General features: G+C 35.7%; 1 protein-coding gene across 6 annotated transcripts in view; it reads right to left on the reverse strand.

The window, feature by feature from the left end:
- Window positions 1-19,857, reverse strand: part of STXBP5L (syntaxin binding protein 5L) — a 416,226-nt gene that overhangs the window by 267,497 nt on the left and 128,872 nt on the right. For all 6 annotated transcript variants that reach the window (XM_082624250.1, XM_082624249.1, XM_082624248.1 and 3 more), the window contains exon 6: window positions 3,025-3,159. In XM_082624250.1, the coding sequence (XP_082480376.1) occupies window positions 3,025-3,159 (135 nt within the window). The remainder of the gene's footprint in view (window positions 1-3,024; window positions 3,160-19,857) is intronic.

A 19,857-nucleotide genomic window follows, 5' to 3' on the forward strand; every position in this document is an offset into this window, starting at 1 on the left:
TGTATTTTTATTATCTTCTCAACCTTATCTCTTGCCATCCTTTCCCCCAGCCTTTCCAACCAACTAAACTACTTTAAATTTCTGTGCATGGAACAAAAACTCTCACATTCTATCCTTTAAAACTCTGTTCCCTCTTCCTGGAAGCCCTCTCCTCCAATTCTCCACTCACCTAACTGAAACTCATCCTTCAGATCTCATGGATGTAACTTCCTTCACAGATACTTCTCTGAGACTTCATGGCTATATGAGGTATCCTTCTTATAGAAGTTTCACTTTATATTTCCAATATATTGTAATTGCCTTTTTACTTAATCTCACCTTTATTACACTGGAATCCCAAGAGGAGAGAAACCATGTCTTCCCAGTTTATACTTGTTTCCAGGAGCTAGCATATCATAGTGCTCAATAAATATATTTGAAGACTGTATGCCTTACATCTATGATTTAGTTCTAAATTTCATGCTCAAATTTTTAATCACATGTAGAAAAAAATGGTTATTTTTTTTCTTTTAAAGCTAGGGCTGTCCTTCAGAAACAGCTATTTCTGTGCTATAACCTGGAACATATTTTCCCATATAAAATTTTTTAATGTCAGTTTTGCTCTATACTACTATTTTATAAGGTATTCTACAAACATTACCGTTTCGACAAACATCACAAAAATGGTTTCCAGTTTCCAAATAACCAGTATACACATTATGGGAACACAAACTATTTGTAATTATGGGAACTGCCTACAATTACCATTAGGAGACTTCACTAAAAATACAAACAAGCTAAAAAAATAACAAACATTGAATGAAAAGTATTTCAAGTAAGAACTTAAAATAGAAATAATCTCATATAGCTCAAAGATAATTCTGCATTTCTCACACTTAAAACATGTACTGTTTAAATTTCTAATTATAAAAATGATTCTTCTTAAATACATATTTTATTATTGTCCCATACCCCTAACACATATTAATAAGTGGCATGCATTTTTTAATGTATCTCAAGAGGTAGAGAGCAATTAAAAGACTGACTGCTCAGGGAGACTGGAAGTTGGCATTTAAAATTATATCTATCACAGTGGGACTATAATTTCATGGAAAAGACTTTTGGAAATCTGGTCTAAATAAAGCAAGAAACAGGAGATAAGGTGGCTACTAATGATTTATTGAGGATATTTCAAAGTCATTTTCAGAGGCACGTACAACTCTATAAAACACCGGATTTATATAAATGGGAGATTCTATTCAGAATCGCATGCATAAGAACATATTAAAAAATAAAATGCCTTATTTTATTTCTTTAATTTCTCCTAATTTTACCCTCCTTTATAATATACATTTTAAAATCTTCATTAGTTTTGAAATCATAAAGTATGGACTATGTAAATGCATATAGGGTGTAAGTCATAGTTCAGGTAGTATTAATCTGAACTATGAAAAGGATTTGTTAAGCAAATGAATATAGAAACAACATTGCAAGTGTGGTGAAATATTTGATCTGTTTAAATAAAAAACTCTTCTTAATTACTTTATCAGCATTGAACTGACCACAAATGATACACCTATTACTATCTGTACTAATATTAAATTTATATAAAATCTCTATATTTGATCTCTCAAGTTTACTTTATCAATATCCCAAAACAATATTATGAAAACAAATATTAAGTTCAGCCCTATTTAAGGCTTTTATAGAACTAAGATTATAGGGGGAAAAGCCTTTCCCAAATAGCTGAAAAAATAGATAACTTTTTGGGAGACACATAATTGTCTAACGGACAAATGTTTTTAAAAATATACACATAGAATATTAAAATATATATGAGCAAAATAGCTCATACCAATTATAATTATAAATGAAAGCTGTAAGTCAACAGCACTTGTATCTATTTATCATACTAATTTTCACTGTCATTAGTTATTTAGTAGCCACTCTGTGGAAAGCACCAAAATAAGCCAAATATGAAGAAAAATAGAGCAATGAACAAAGGATTCTGCCCTGGAGCAGTTCTTAATCTAATGAGGAAGAGTTATCATTAATTAAAAAAACTCATTAGGACATAATACGAGAGGAATATTGTAATAAGAATATAACTAGTAACAACCTTCCCTATCAAGTAATATACATGTACGTTGAAACATTGGGAATAGGGAATAGTAGATTTATTTTAAAGACCACAGGTCAAGTTTCATGAAAATAGGCTGTTTTAATTAGAGTTTTAGAGAAAAATAATTATGTAATTTAGAATGTATATATATGTAAGAGAGAGAATGAGTCAACCTCAAGTCAAACGTACCTTATTAAGGACCTAATATGTACAGAGCACAAACATTCATTAAAGAAAAATTGTTTTTCCAATTAACACACTGACCAGGAGAATTGTCTCTGTATATGCTACAAAAGATGGCTTGGAATTCCATGAAGTTTCACATTTGAGGGATTTCACATTTCACATGTGTAGAAACGTAAATATCAGTGCCAAATGAAAGTGGTAATTGCCATCAGCCACATACCCAAAGAGCAGTATACATCACAACATGAAAGATACTGATGAACTGATTCTTCTTGGAACTCAGAACAATATGTTAATGAGGCAAGTGAAGAATAAGCTACCTGCATTTAAAAATATGTGAACTTATCATGATTATTTTTACATAAAGCTAAATGTGGTCATAATCCACTTGCCACTCCCACTGGAAGTGGCTATACTAAGGTTGACTATAAAGAAATGAGATGATTTTCATGTATAAGTTTTAGAATAAGCTTTAATATTTTATCATCAAATTTTGCATACATAATAACCCTTAATTATTTACAGTATTTGGGAAGTCTAAAATTAGCATATATTAATACTACAATATCTATTTTTAAAAGCCTTTAGAGTTTTAAATTATTTTAGATGAACTTTTCACTCAAATTCATCATAAATTAGCTATTGATGTTTCAAATAACTCTGCAATTTGATATACATATTGCATAACCATAAGATATATTTAATCCAAATAAAGTGGTATTCAAGTTCAAACTTACAGTTCAATTGCCTTGTTCCACATGATAACATATCCAGAAAGAATGAAAGATTCAATATTTACAATATGTGTATTTCCTCTTTCTGTTCCAACATAGAGCCATTTACTCTGGAAAGGTAGATGACAGTAAGTAATTCTGAAAGAAAGAAAATTACAATTAAAATATCTAAATTTTATATCTGGTCAGCATTATATTTTCCTTATGCTTATAACACAGCAATACCTATATAAACAATAAAATTTACCATATACTCAGTAGCACTTAGTTATTAGAGTTTATAGGATGAATAACAATAGTATATCATTAAAAATAATAATGATAAAACAACCATTATTAAATAAGTGTCTAACATGGGCACTGATATATATTATTTCTAACTGAAAATAGCACTTCAAGACATATATATATTTCTGTTTCACAACAATATTTGCTTTTACTTGCCTAGAACTGACAGCTAATAAGTGGCAAAACTAGGATTCAAATCCATTCCTGTTTGGTTGAAAAATTGCCATATTTCTACAATGCTACGCTGTTTGCTTTTTTTCACTTGAAATAAAAATTAGGTATATATGAAACATAAATTTCAGAGGTCAGAGAGTCTGTAGCTTTGTATACATGAGGCAATGAATTATTTCCTTTTAATCTGATGTTTGGCATCTAAGTAGTATAAAGAAAACTTATAAGGTCAGAGATCCATTATACTATTCTCTTATTCTTTTTTTCTGCCTTCATCTTCACAATGGGCTTTCTGACCAATTCTGGAAAACTGTTCCATAGCCAAAGCAACCATGACTCCTATATATGAAATTTGGGAATTTATCAGAGTCTTCTATCCACAGCATCATCACTTTTTCTAGTTGGGCCTACTTAGGCTCCTTAACCACTCTTAAAAAGACATAGGGGGATAAGTTCACAGTTATTCCTTATCAGAACTTGTTATTAAATCATAATATTTCCTAGAATTTATTTAGAAAAGGAGCTGGTAAATTGTTAGCAGAGCAAAACAGAATTCTGACACCAAGCAGACACACAGCTATGGAAAAAAAAAAGGAAAGTGAATGGTAAATTCCAAAAAGGATTCCATCTTGTACCTCTTTATATAAGAGTGAACATGCAGTATGTCAAATTTATATTTTCAATCTGGTTCACTGACTTTCTCTACACCAAACTTTATCTATTCAAAAGTATTCTGTTGAAGGCACCTTGCACACTACAATCCAAAAAACTAGAAGCCTTGTTATTACATATACATTTACAGAGTCAACTAACAATCTAATTAAAGTATAACATATATGACATTGGACAATTTTGATTAAAACCTAAAGTCTAGAATTGCTGTTGCCAAGAGATATTCAATAATGTTCCACAGAAAATAACTTGATAGTCATGTTTCTAGGCAATGAACAATCAATTTTCAATTCAATCCATGTAGAAAGAGGAAGCTCATTTTAAAAAGGACTGATCACCCTTTCTGAATACTGGGAGAGTAGAAAGAACACCAATCCCATTAAAGTAGACACAAATACAGGAGTTCAGGTAGAAAAGGAACAAACTTAAATATTACATGGTCATTTATAAGGTTAAGAAGAAAAGTCTAAGAAATGCCAGGTTTCAGTAATGAGACCTGAAGCAAGCAGCAAAATTCCAATATAGACAGACTTTACAGTATGTACAAGAACAGTGGAATACATGAAGAAGATCCAAACAGAAATATATAAATATTCCTTGAACCAACACTACTGTATTCCTCATTCTTATTGATAAGAAACTAGACCCTTTATGACAAAAGGGTTTCATCTTATGTCCAAAGTCTAACTGATGGGTCATGGTTAAACAAGTAAGAGATTCCCAGAATTAATCTGAACCCAGTTTGAAAAGTAGAAAAATAAAACAATAAAAACACTAATTTGAAAAGATATATGCACCCCTATGTTCACTGCAGCATTACTGACAATAGCCAAGATACAGGAGCAATGTAAGTGTCTCAGTAGATGAATGGATAAAGAACATGTGGTATATACATGTACAATGGAATATTACTCAGCTATAAAATGGATGAAATCTTGCCATTTGTGTCAACATGGATGGACTTTTGCTAAGTGAAATAAGTCAGACAGAAATACAACTATTATATGATTTCACTTATATGTGGTATCTAAAAAACAAAACAAATAAACATAACAAAACAGAAACAGAGTTATAGATACAGTGAACAAACAGGTGGTTGCCAGAGGGGAGGGAGATGGGAGGATGAGTGAAATAGGTGAAGAAAATTAAGGGGTACAAACTTCTAGTTACAAAACAAATGAGTCATAGGGATGAAAAGTATAGCATGGTAAATATAGTCAACAATGTAATATCTCTGTATGGTGACAGATGATACCTAAACTTATCGTGGTGATCATTATATATAGAAATATCAAATCACTATGTTGTGCACCTGGAACTAACATTGGGTTGTAGGTCAATTATATTTTTTCTTTTATTTAGTATCTATATGAAATTATGGATGTTCACTCTTCTTATTGTTATAATCACTTCATGATGTACGTAAGTCAAGTCATTATACTGTATACCTTAAAGTTATACAGTGCCGTATGTCCATTTTATCTCAATAAAACTGCAAGGAAAAAAGAGAAACTGAAACCTAAGGACAACCACTCGCAAAAAGCCAGCTATGCTTTCCTAAATAAAGCAACTACTTAAGCTATAGCCAATCCAATAGTCCTTTGCTTTGCTTTCATGTCTTATCTATAAAAGTCTTGCCCCTAGCTATCTGTGGAGCACTCTTAACCACTTCTGTTGGCACTGCCCAATTCAAATTGATTTTCGCTCAAATTAACTCTTAAAATTAAAAAAAAAGTAATGTAATTTACTTAAGATGATTGACATAGGTGAAGGAGAGGGCATGATTAAACTTGTGCTGTGTGTTTGATAACCATAATAAGTGACTAATGTATTTCTACCACCACCACCTGCAAGATGAAGGATTTTCTATTATATGTGGGCCTTGGAAAAATAATAGTGTTCCTATATCCATATTCACTCATTCTTTCGTAGTAAATCATCTAAGACATTGTCAGTCTTCCTTCCATTCATCCATTTATTCTAGCCTCACTGAATAATTCTTTATAAAAAGTACTGACCTTGATTACAACATACCTAATCTTTTTCCTTAAAAAAATATAACATCTAACAGGAGAGGTAAGACAAGTTGACACGTAAGAAAAATAAAAGTAAAATGTGTTAATTGCTATAAAGAGTTCAAAGGAGGAAGGGATTAATTCAAGTAAGGGAAATCAAGGAAAGCTAAGGTAGAAAACTGTACGGTATTTGAATTGGGCCAAAGGACTCTGTAATTTGATATATTTGTTACATAAGCATATTAAATAAACAAAATACATGTTTCTCAAGCTTGAATAATATACAGATCTTTAAAAAAATTTTTGCTGATCCTCACTTTGACTTACTTTTATAACTTCTTTAACTTATATATAAAAATAAGAAATTCCTCATACTTGACTCATATATACAAAAAAACAAATTAAATACAAATAAAACTAAAACTAGAATTCAAATGACAATTAATTTACATGCATATGAATTTTTTTTTACAAAAATAAAACAATCTCACAATATGGATATGATTCTGACTCCACAGGTTCTTTTATGTCTATACTTACTCTGTCTCTCTTTCACCACTTACTCTGTTTCTCTTTCACCACTTGCCTCTACTTGAATACCTTTGAATTCTGTTCCATAGTATACCATCACATAATTTTATAATCATTTGGCATGAATATATAATACATTTGCATAGTCCACTTCAATTTTTTATTAACCCATAACAATTAAAATAATACTACTTGGTGCCAACACAACCACAAATGCAAATATAACTTCACATATTGAAATTGTATGGCAGTATTTTTCATAAGAGGGTTTATTCAAATCATTCAGAAATTTCCATTAGTCTGATTATAAATTACTGTGGATAATTCACAACCCCAAGACTATGCCCATAAATCCTATTTTGAGAAACACTGTCAATACACAAGCCAAAAATATACTGTAAAAAGGAAAATGGCTTAAAATTACAAAAATTATGCTGTATAAAATTTAGTGGAAGATTTCAGTTTGGAAACTTTCCCCCCCCACTAAGTTCTAACAGAGTTCAATTTTAATCTTATTTTTTGTCTGGATTCCAGGTGAAACTTCTAGTACCGGGCATGATGACTCTGGCTCCAGTCCCTTCTATAATATTTATAATCATTCTTTACAACCTAGTTATACTCAGAATCAGGTATGTGATTCTGCATATTAAAAATACAAACCAGAGATGACGATTAAGTAGTTCTGGAGTAATATCTAGGACTACTGTTTTAAAACTCTTTCTGGGTGGTTTTGATACACAACCACAGTTAAGAACTACTAAATTATAACAACAACCTTAAATTTTTAGTATAGATAAATATCTCATTAAAATGCATGTCCCAGATTCTAGTCACACAAACTCTGACTCCTTGGACTTGGGATGGAACATATGACTGATATTTTAACAAATATTTTGCTATTCAAAATGAAGTCCATAGACCAGCAGCATGGATGTTACCTGGAAGCTTAGTAGAAATTCAGAATCTCAGGCCCAATCCCAGAATTAGAAATTGAATTTTATGAAGAACCCCCAGGTGAGTCACACACACATGAAAGTTTAGGAAGCCCTTCTCTAGGTGATTCTGATACAAATAATTCATGAACTACATTTTAAGAAATGTAGTTCTGTGGCTGAATGACTGCTGCTTACTTACTCTTCAAGTTTTAGGATAAGAACCTAAATTACTAAGTTAGTAGTAGGGATAAAGCTATGTAGTAACCCCCAAACAGCTAATGATGGTTATAATAATGATGATAAGGTGAAGCACAACAACAGCTAGGGAAAGGGACAGATAGCTACCCTAAGATTTCCTCAGCATCTTAAGTCAAAGGCTGATATTTAAGAGTTTTAGTGGAAAAACTCAAATCATATAAAAAGCAAAAATAAGGAATTAAATTTTCTTTATGAAAAAGAATCTGATAATTTTAGATAACCTATACCTAGCTGAATTATAATACAAGAGATAAAATTAAATAGGTAGTGAAATTTTAGTTAAATTTCATTCATTTCTTAATGGGCTTTAATTAACCAAGAATTCAAGAAGCTGAAAAAACTTCATGAAATGAAAGAGCATGTGATGGCCATACAAGAAAAAGAATATTCTCAGAGAATAATTCCTATTTCATTCATTGTCTTAATGGGCTTTAATTAACCAAGGATTCAAGAAGCTGAAAAAACCCAAAAGGATAAACCCAAAGAAATAAAAGGATAAACTCAAAGAAGTAAACCCAAAGAAATAAAACCAAGACAGATCACAACCAAATATCTGAAAACTAAAAAGGAAAAGAAAAAAATCTTGAAGGTGGCAAGAGAGCAACAACACTTTAACTACAGGGGAAAAATTCTGATGATAGCAGATTTCTCATCAGGAAACAGGGGGCCAAAAGGAAGTAGAACATTACTCAAGGGCTTAAAGAAAAGAACTGTCAACCCAGAATTCTATACATGCCAAATATATTTCTGCTTTTATTAGATGAAGGAAAGCCAAGAATCTGTCACTAAAAGATCAACTCTAAGAGAATGGTTAAAGGAAGTTTACTAAACAAAAAGGAATAATTTTTTTTAAAAAGGAATATTTGAGTATCAAGTGTGAATAAAAAACAAAAAGTAAAACTATGGGTAAATACAATATATTTTCCTTCTCATAATTTCCTAAATTATGTTTGACAGTTGAAGGAAAAATTATAACACAGTCTGATTTGGTTCTAAATATAGAGAGGAAAATTTATTATAAATGAGGGAAATAAAAAAGAAAAGGTCTTTATACTTCATTCAAACTGGTAAAATGCAATAGCAAAAGACGGTGGTAAATTGTTTATATATAATGAAATGTCTACAGCAACCTCTAAAGAAGTGAAGTGATACAAAAAGACACTAAAAAATAAAGATAAATCAAAATGAAATTCTAATAAATGTTCAATTAAAAACAGGATGGCAAGAAAAAAAATACCAAGTAGGTGAAAAATAGAGAGATCAAGCAGGCAACAAAAAATAAAATGAGATCTTAAGTCCTGAGATATCAATAATTACAGAAAATGTAAACACCAATTAAAATACACAGATTGACAGAGTGAATTTAAAAAACATAACCAAACTATACACTGTCTACAAGAAACTTACTTCAATTATATTGACATGGAAAAGCTGAAAGTAACAAGAAGGACAAGATATATCATACAAACATTAATCAAAAGAAAGCAGAAGAGGTTATATTAATATCAGATAAAAAAGAGTTCAGATAAAAAAAGAGTTCAGATAACCAGAGACAGAGAAAGACATTATGTAAAGATAAACGGTCAGTCCACCAAGAAGACAGAGCAATCCCAAATGTGTATGCACCAAACAACAGGTTGCAAAATACATGAAGCAAAAACTGATAAAACTGAAAAAAAAAGAGAGACTCCATGATGCTAGTAGATTTCAACACCTGTCTCTAGCAAATCAGTAAGGATACAGAAGAACTCAACACAACCATCAGCCAACAGAAACTAATCAACATTTATAGAATAATCTGCTAAACAACAACAAAATAGACATTCTTTCCTAGCAGCCATAAAATATATACTAAGACAGATGACATCCTGGGCTAAAAAACAAACCTCAGTAAATTTAAAATAATTCAGATCATATACAATGTGTTCTCTAAACACAATGGAATCAAACTAGAAATCAATAAAAGAAAGATAATAGGAGAAAAATCTCCAAATACTTAGAATTAAGCAACACACTTCTAATCCATGGGCCTAAGAAGTCATCACAAGGGAATTAAAAAAATACACTGAACTGAATGACACTGGAAATACAATAAATCAAAATATGTGGGAGCTTAAGACATTGATTTGAAACTTTTCCTAAAGCAATGCCAAAAGCGAATTTATAGCACTAAATACTTACATTAGAGAAAAGGAAAAGTTTCGAATCAATGTCTAAGTTCCCACCCTCAAGAACCTAGAGAAACAAGAGCAAAATAAATCCAAACCAAGTTGACAAAAAAATAATAACAATAAAGAGCAGAAATTAATGAAATTGAAAACAGTAAAGCAATGGAAATAATGAAACAAAAAGCAGTTTCCTTGAAAAGTTCAATAAAACTGAAAAATCTCCAGCAAAACTGACAAGAAAAAAAAACAGGAAAGACCATTTAGCAATATTAGGAATTAAAAAGGAATATCATTACAGATCATGCAAACTTAAATATGACAGTAACAACTTTACACAAGTATTTCTGACAACTTATGAAATGAACTAATTCCTCAAAAAGCACAAATTAGAGCAATTCCCCAAATCTGAAGTAGATTGAATAGTTCTATAATTAGTAAGAAAATTTAATTAGTAATTTTAAAATTTCCAGAAAAGAAATCATGGGGCTTCCCTGACGGCGCAGTGGTTGAGAGTCCGCCTGCTGATGCAGGGGACATGGGTTGGTGCCCCGGTCCAGGAGGATCCCACATGCCACGGAGCGGCTGGGCCCGTGAGCCATGGCCACTGGGCCTGCGCACCCAGAGCCTGTACTCCGCAATGGAGAGGCCACAACAGTGAGAGGCCTGCGTACCGCAAAAAAAAAAAAGAACTCTTCAGGCCCATTTGGCTTCACAAGAGAATTCTATCTAATATTTAAAGAAAAATTATCACCAATTCTAACAATCTCTTCCAGAAAATACAGGAGGGAAAACTTCCCAATTCATTCTATAAAGATAGGATTACCTGAGAGCGAAATCAGATAAAGACAATACAATAAAGAAACCCACAAAGTGTATACACTAAAAATATATAACTTTTACTTGTCATTTTAACTCAATAAAGCTGGGAGGGGGAGAAAAGTATGCACCAATACTCCTCATGAATACTGAGGTAAAAATCCTTAACAAAAGATTAGCAAATAGAATTCAGCAATATATAAAAAGACCAAGAGAGGCTTATTCCAGGAATGCAAGGCTAGCTCAATATTTGGAAATCGGTCAATGTAATTCACCATAGTAACAAGCTAAAACAGAAAACATGACCATATCAATTGATGCAGAAATAGCATTTGACAAAATTCAACACGCACTCATGATAAAAGCTATCAAAAATAGTATTAGAGAGTATTCTCTCAACTTCATAAAGATCAGCTACAAAAAGCCTACAAGAAACATTATACTTAATGGTGAAAGAATGAATGCTTTCCCTCTAAGATCAAGAACAAGGCAAGCATGGCTGCTCTCATCCTTCTTCATGAACATAGTTTTGGAAGTTCCAGCCAGGTCAAAAAAGCAAGAAAAAGAAATAAAGGCATGTAGATCAGAAAGGAAGAAATAAAACTTCCTTGTTTGCAGATAACATGATGGTCCACATAGAAAATCCCAAGGAATCTGCAAAGAAACTCACAGAACTAATAAATAAGTTCAGTAATGTTGCAGCATATAAGATAAACATACAAAACTCAGTTGTATTTCTACACACTAACAATGAGCATGTGGAAGCTGAAAATGCAACACCATTTAAAATCACTCAAAATATGATATACTGAGGTATAAATATAAAAAACAATTATAGGGGCCCGGAGGAAGATGGCGAAAGAGTAAGACGCGGAGATCACCTTCCCCCCCACAGATACATCAGAAATTCATCTACACGTGGAACAACTCCTACAGAACACCTACTGAACGCTGACAGAAGACCTCAGACCCCCCAAAAGGCAAGAAACTCCCCACATACCTGGGTAGGGCAAAAGAAAAAAAGAATAAACAGAGACAATAGGATAGGGACGGGACCTGCACCAGTGGGAGGGAGCCGTGAAGGAGGGAAGGTTTCTACACACTACAAGGACCTTCACGGACGGAGACTGCAGGTGGCGGAGGGGGAAGCTTCGGAGTAGCGGAGGAGAGCACAGCAACAGGGGTGCGGAGGGCAAAGCGGAGAGATTCTGGCACAGAGGACCGGTGCCCTCAGGCACACACCAGCCCAAGAGCCTTGTCTGCTCGGCAGCCGGGGCGGGCGGGGCTGGGAGCTGAGGCTCGGGTATCGGCTTTCAGTCGGAGCGCAGGGAGAGGACTGGGACTGGCGGCAGGAAGAGAGCCTGAAGGGGTTACTGCACCACGGCTAGCCCGGAGGGAGACCGGGGAAAGGGTCTGGAGCTGCCGAAGAGGCAAGAGACTTTTTTCCCTTTTGTTTCCTGGTGCGCGAGGAGAGGGCATTAAGAGGGCTGCTTGGGGAAGCGCCGGAGACAGGCGCGAGCTGCGGGTAAGGCGCAGACCTCGGAGACGGGCGTGGGCCCCCGCCGCCGCCGCCCGCCGCCGCCGCCCGCCGCCGCCAGGCCTGTGTGCGAGCGCGGGTCACTGTCCGCCCCGCCTTCCGGGGGGCCTGTGCACCCCGCCACTGCCAGGGTCCCGAGACCCGGGGACGGCTTTCCCGGTTAAGCGCACGGAGCGCCACGGGCTGCTGCAACATCACGCCGGCCTCTGCCGCCGCAGGCCCGCCCCACACTGCGCGCCCCTCCCTCCCCTCTGCCTGAGTGAGCCAGAGCCCCCGAATCAGCGGCTCCTTTAAACCCGTCCTGTCTGAGCGAAGAACGGACGCCCTCCGGAGACCTACGCGCAGAGGCGGGGCCAGGGTCCAAGGCTGAGACCCGGGAGCTGTGAGAGCAGAGACAGGGAAATCTCTCTGTGCAGCCTCGGAGGCAGCGGATTAAAGCTCCACGGTCCATTTGATGTGCCCTGCGTCTGTGGAGTGCATGAATGGACAGCGAATCATCCCAAATTGAGGAAGTGGACTTTGACGACAAGATTTAAGACTTTCCCCCCTTTTCCTCTTTTTACAACGAATTATCCCAAATTGAGGAGGTGGACTTGGAGAGCAAGATTTTTGATTTTTCCCCCTGCTCTCTTTTTGTGAATGTGTATGTGTAATCTTCTGTGTAAGATTCTCTGTATAGCTTTGCTTCCACCATATGTCCCAGGGTTCTATCGGTCCGTTTTTCTTTCAATAATTACTTTCTAATTTTAATAACGCTACTATATTTCATACTTTATTCTATTTTACTTTACCTTTTTTCCTACCTTCCCTTCCTCCCTCCCTACCTCCGCTCCTCCTTTCCTTCTTTCTTTTTTCTTTCCTCCCTCCCACACTCCCACCCTTCTTCTTTCCACTTTCTTTTTCTTTCCTTCCTCCCTCCCTCCCTCCTGTCTTTCTTTCTTTCTTTCCTTCCTCCCTCCCTCCCTCCCTTCGTCCATTCACTCTTCCTTTTGCTTTCATTCCTCCCTCCCTCCCTCCTTTCTTTCCATCCTTCCTCCCTCCCTCCCTCATTTCTTTCTTTCTTCCGTCCTTCCTTCCTTTCTTCCCTTCTTCCTTTCTTTCCCTCTCTCTTTCTTTCTTCTACTAATTCTTTCTTTCTACTTTTTCTCCCTGTTATTCTTAGCCGGGTGGATGAAAGGCTCTTGGTGCTGCAGCCAGGAGTTAGTGCTGTGCCTCTGAAGTGGGAGAGCCAACTTCAGGACACGGGTCCACAAGAGACCTCCCAGCTCCACATAATATCAAGCAGCGAAAATCTCCCAGAGATCTCCATCCCAACACCAGCACCCAGCTTCAGTCAACGACCAGCAAGCTACAGTGCTGGTCACCCTATGCCAAGCAACTAGCAAGGCAGGAACACAACCCCACCCATTAGCAGAGAGGCTACCTAAAAACATAATAAGGCCATAGGCACCCCAAAACACACCACCAGACGTGGACCTGTCCACCAGAAAGACAAGATCGAGCCTCAACCACCAGAACACAGGCATTAGTCCCCCCCACCAGGAAGCCTACACAAACTACTGAAACAACCTTAGCCACTGGGGACAGACACCAAAAACAATGGGAACTACGAATCTGCAGCCTGCAAAAAGGAGACCCCAAACACAGTAACATAAGCAAAATGAGAAGACAGAAAAACACACAGCAGGTGAAGGAGCAAGATAAAAACCTACCAGACCTAACAAATGAAGAGGTAACAGGCAGTCTACCTGAAAAAGAATTCATAATAATGGTAGTAAAGCTGATCCAAGATTCTATTTCCAAGATCCATAATCTTGGAAATAGAATAGACAAAATGCAAGAAACAGTTAACAAGGACCTAGAAGAACTAAAGATGAATCAAGCATCGATTAAAAACACAATAAATGAAATGAAAAATACTCTAGATGGGATCAATAGCAGAATAACTGAGGCAGAAGAACGGATAAGTGAGGTGGAAGATAAAATAGTGGAAATAACTGATGCAGAGCAAAATAAAGAAAAAAGAATGAAAAGAACAGAGGACAGTCTCAGAGACCTCTGGAACAACATTAAACGCACCAACATTCGAATTATAGGGGTTCCAGAAGAAGAAGAGAAAAAGAAAGGGACTGAGAAAATATTTGAAGAGATTATAGTTGAAAACTTCCCCAATATGGGAAAGGAAATAGTTAATCAAGTCCAGGAGGCACAGAGAGTCCCATACAGAATAAATCCAAGGAGAAATACACCAAGACACATATTAATCAAACTGTCAAAAATTAAACACAAAGAAATCATATTAAAAGCAGCAAGGCAAAAACAACAAATAACACACAAGGGAATCCCCATCAGGTTAACAGCTGATCTCTCAGCAGAAACTCTACAAGCCAGAAGGGAGTGGCAGGACATAATTAAGTGATGAAGGAGAGAAACCTGCAACCAAGATTACTCTACCCAGCAAGGATCTCATTCAGATTTGATGGAGAAATTAAAACCTTTACAGACAAGCAAAAGCTGAGAGAGTTCAGCACCACCAAACCAGCTTTACAACAAATGCCAAAGGAACTTCTCTAGGCAAAAAACACAACAGAAGGAATATACCTACAATAACGAACCCAAAGCAATTAAGGAAATGGGAATAGGAACATACATATCAATAATTACCTTAAATGTAAATGGACTAAATGCTCCCACCAAAAGACACAGAGTGGCTGAATGGATACAAAAACAAGACCCATATATATGCTGTCTACAAGAGACCCACTTCAGACCTAGAGACACATACAGACTGAAAGTAAGGGGATGGAAAAAGATATTCCATGCAAATGGAAATCAAAAGAAAGCTGGAGTAGCAATTCTTATATCAGACAAAATAGACTTTAAAATAAAGACTATTAGAAGAGACAAAGAAGGACACTACATAATGATAAAGGGATCCATCCAAGAAGAAGATATAACAATTGTAAATATTTATGCACCCAACATAGGAGCACCTCAATACATAAGGCAAATACTAACAGCCATAAAAGGGGAAATCGACAGTAACACACTCATAGTAGGGGACTTTAACACCCCACTTTCACCAATGGACAGATCATCCAAAATGAAAATAAATAAGGAAACACAAGCTTTAAAGGATACATTAAACAAGATGAACTTAGTTCATATTTATAGGACATTCCATCCAAAAACAACAGAATACACATTTTTCTCAAGTGCTCATGGAACATTCTCCAGGATAGATCATATCTTGGGTCACAAATCAAGCCTTGGTAAATTTAAGAAAATTGAAATTGTATCAAGTATCTTTTCCGACCACAATGCTATGAGACTAGATATCAATTACAGGAAAAGATCTGTAAAAAATACAAACACATGGAGGCTAAACAATACACTACTCTATAACGAAGTGATCACTGAAGAAATCAAAGAGGAAATTAAAAAATACCTAGAAACAAATGACAATGGAGACACGACGACCCAAAACCTATGGGATGCAGCAAAAGCAGTTCTAAGGGGGAAGTTTATAGCAATACAATCCCACCTTAAGAAACAGGAAACATTTCGAGTAAACAACCTGACCCTGCACCTAAAGCAATTAGAGAAAGAAGAACAAAAAATCCCCAAAGTTAGCAGAAGGAAAGAAATCATAAAGATCAGATCAGAAATAAATGAAAAAGAAATGAAGGAAACGATAGCAAAGATCAACCAAACTAAAAGCTGGTTCTTTGAGAAGATAAAGAAAATTGATAAATCATTAGCCAGACTCATCAAGAAAAGAAGGGAGAAGACTCAAATCAATAGAATTAGAAATGAAGAAGGAGAAGTAACAAGTGACACTGCAGAAATACAAAAGATCATAAGAGATTACTATAAGCAACTCTATGCCAATAAAATGGACAACCTGGAAGAAATGGACAAATTCTTAGAAATGCACAACCTGCCAAGACTGAATCAGGAAGAAATAGAAAATATGAATAGACCAATCACAAGCACTGAAATTGAAACTGTGATTAAAAATCTTCCATCAAACAAAAGCCCAGGACCAGATGGCTTCACAGGCGAATTCTATCAAACATTTAGAGAAGAGCTAACACCCATCCTTCTCAAACTCTTCCAAACAATATCAGAGGAAGGAACACTCCCAAACTCATTCTACGAGGCCACCATCACCTTGATACCGAAACCAGGCAAGGATGTCACAAAGAAAGAAAACTACAGGCCAATATCACTGATGAACATAGATGCAAAAATCCTCAACAAAATACTAGCAAACAGAATCCAACAGCACATTAAAAGGATCATACACCATGATCAAGTGGGGTTTATTCCAGGAATGCAAGGATTCTTCAATATACGCAAATCAATCAATGTGATACACCATATTAACAAGTTGAAGGAGAAAAACCATATGATCATCTCAATAGATGCAGAGAAAGCTTTCGACAAAATTCAACACCCATTTATGATAAAAACCCTGCAGAAAGTAGGCATAGAGGGAACTTTCCTCAACATAATAAAGGCCATATATGACAAACCCACAGCCAACATTGTCCTCAATGGTGAAAAACTGAAACCATTTCCACTAAGATCAGGAACAAGACAAGGTTGCCCACTCTCACCACTCTTATTCAACCTAGTTTTGGAAGTTTTAGCCACAGCAATCAGAGAAGAAAAGGAAATAAAAGGAATCCAAATTGGAAACGAAGAAGTAAAGCTGTCACTGTTTGCAGATGACATGATACTATACATAGAGAATCCTAAAGATGCTACCAGAAAACTACTAGAGCTAATCAATGAATTTGGTAAAGTAGCAGGATACAAAATTAATGCACAGAAATCTCTGGCATTCCTGTACACTAATGATGAAAAATCTGAAAATGAAATCAAGAAAACACTCCCATTTACCATTGCAACAAAAAGAATAAAATATCTAGGAATAAACCTACCTAAGGAGACAAAAGACCTGTATGCAGAAAATTATAAGACACTGATGAAAGAAATTAAAGATGATACAAATAGATGGAGAGATATACCATGCTCCTGGATTGGAAGAATCAATATTGTGAAAATGACTCTACTACCCAAAGCAATCTACAGATTCAATGCAATCCCTATCAAACTACCACTGGCATTTTTCACAGAACTAGAACAAAAAATTTCAAAATTTGTTTGGAAACACAAAAGACCCCGAATAGCTAAAGCAATCTTGAGAACGAAAAATGGAGCTGGAGGAATCAGGCTCCCTGACTTCAGACTATACTACAAAGCTACAGTAATTAAGACAGTGTGGTACTGGCATAAAAACAGAAAGATAGATCAGTGGATCAGGATAGAAAGCCCAGAGATAAACCCACGCACATATGGCCAACTTATCTTTGATAAAGGAGGCAGGAATGTACAGTGGAGAAAGGACAGTCTCTTCAATAAGTGGTGCTGGGAAAACTGGACAGGGACATGTAAAAGTTTGAGATTAGATCATTCCCTAACACCATACACAAAAATAAGCTCCAAATGGATTAAAGACTTAAATGTAAGGCCAGAAACTATCAAACTCTTAGAGGAAAACATAGGTAGAACACTCTATGACATAAATCACAGCAAGATCCTTTTGGACCCACCTCCTAGAGAAATGGAAATAAAAACAAAGATAAACAAATGGGACCTAATGAAACTTCAAAGCTTTTGCACAGCAAAGGAAACCATAAACAAGACCAAAAGACAACCCTCAGAATGGGAGAAAATATTTGCAAATGAAGCAACTGACAAAGGATTAATCTCCAAAATTTATAAACAGCTCATGCAGCTCAACAGCAAAAAAACAAACAACCCAATCCAAAAATGGGCAGAAGACTTAAATAGGCATTTCTCCAAAGAAGATATACAGACTGCCAACAAACACATGAAAGAATGCTCAACATCATTAATCATTAGAGAAATGCAAATCAAAACTACAATGAGATATCATCTCACACCAGTCAGAATGGCCATCATCAAGAAATCTAGAAACAATAAATGCTGGAGAGGGTGTGGAGAAAAGGGAACACTCTTGCACTACTGGTGGGAATGTGAATTGGTACAGCCACTATGGAGAACAGTATGGAGGTTCCTTAAAAAACTAAAAATAGAACTACCATATGACCCAGCAATCCCACTACTAGCCATATACCCTGAGAAAAGCATAATTCAAAAAGAGACATGTACCAAAATGTTCATTGCAGCTCTATTCACAATAGCCCGGAGATGGAAACAACCTAAGTGTCCATCATCGGATGAATGGATAAAGAAGATGTGGCACATATATACAATGGAATATTACTCAGGCATAAAAAGAAACGAAACTGAGCTATTTGTAATGAGGTGGATAGACCTAGAGTCTGTCATACAGAGTGAAGTAAGTCAGAAAGAGAAAGACAAATACCGTATGCTAACACATATATATGGAATTTAAAAAAAAATGTCATGAAGAACCTAGGGGTAAAACGGGAATAAAGACACAGACCTACTTGAGAATGGACTTGAGGATATAGGGAGGGGGAAGGGTAAGCTGTGACAAAGCGAAAGAGAGGCATGGACATATATACACTACCAAACGTAAGGTAGATAGCTAGTGGGAAGCAGCCGCAGAGCACAGGGAGATCAGCTCGGTGCATTGTGACCGCCTGGAGCGGTGGGATGGGGAGGGTGGGAGGGAGGGAGATGCATGAGGGAAGGGATGTGGGAACAGATGTATATGTATGACTGATTCACTTGGTTGTAAAGCAGAAAGTAATATAAAAAAAATAGTTTCAAAAAAAAAACAATTTTAGAACTTGAATGCTAAAAACTACAAAATCCAGATGAAAGAAATAAAAGACCTAAGTAAACAGACATCCTGTGTTCATGAATTTTAATACTCAACATTGTAAAAATGTCAATTCACATTTTTATAAAACTCTGGCAAAATATTTTTGTAGATTTGTTGACATGCTTATTTTAATATTTATAGAGAAAGGCAAAGGGACAAGAATAGCTAAAGCAATTGTGAAAAAGAAGAATGAAGTGGGAGGAACCAGCATACCCAATTTCAAGACCATATATATCTATAATAAAGACTACGTGGTATTTGCAGAGGGATGGAAATATAGATCAATGCAATAGAATAGAGAACACAGAAAAATAAACCCTTTAATATGTCCAACTGACTTTTGACAAATTTGTAAGTCAATTCAATGAAAGAAGGTCAACAAATAGTACTAGAGAACTGGATATCTACTGAGACAAAATTGAATTTCTATCTAAACTTCAAACCTTATACAAAAACTAACTCAAAACAGATCACACTATTTATATTTACATGTAAAGTATAAAAGTTTACCCAAAAAAGGAGAAAATCCTTGGGATCTGCGACTAAGCAGTACGTTCTTAGATTGAATTTAGAATTATGATCCATAATCACAGAACTA

The sequence above is a fragment of the Mesoplodon mirus genome (assembly GCF_964341445.2).
Source record: "Mesoplodon mirus genome assembly, chromosome: 6".
Classification (NCBI taxonomy): domain Eukaryota; kingdom Metazoa; phylum Chordata; class Mammalia; order Artiodactyla; family Ziphiidae; genus Mesoplodon; species Mesoplodon mirus.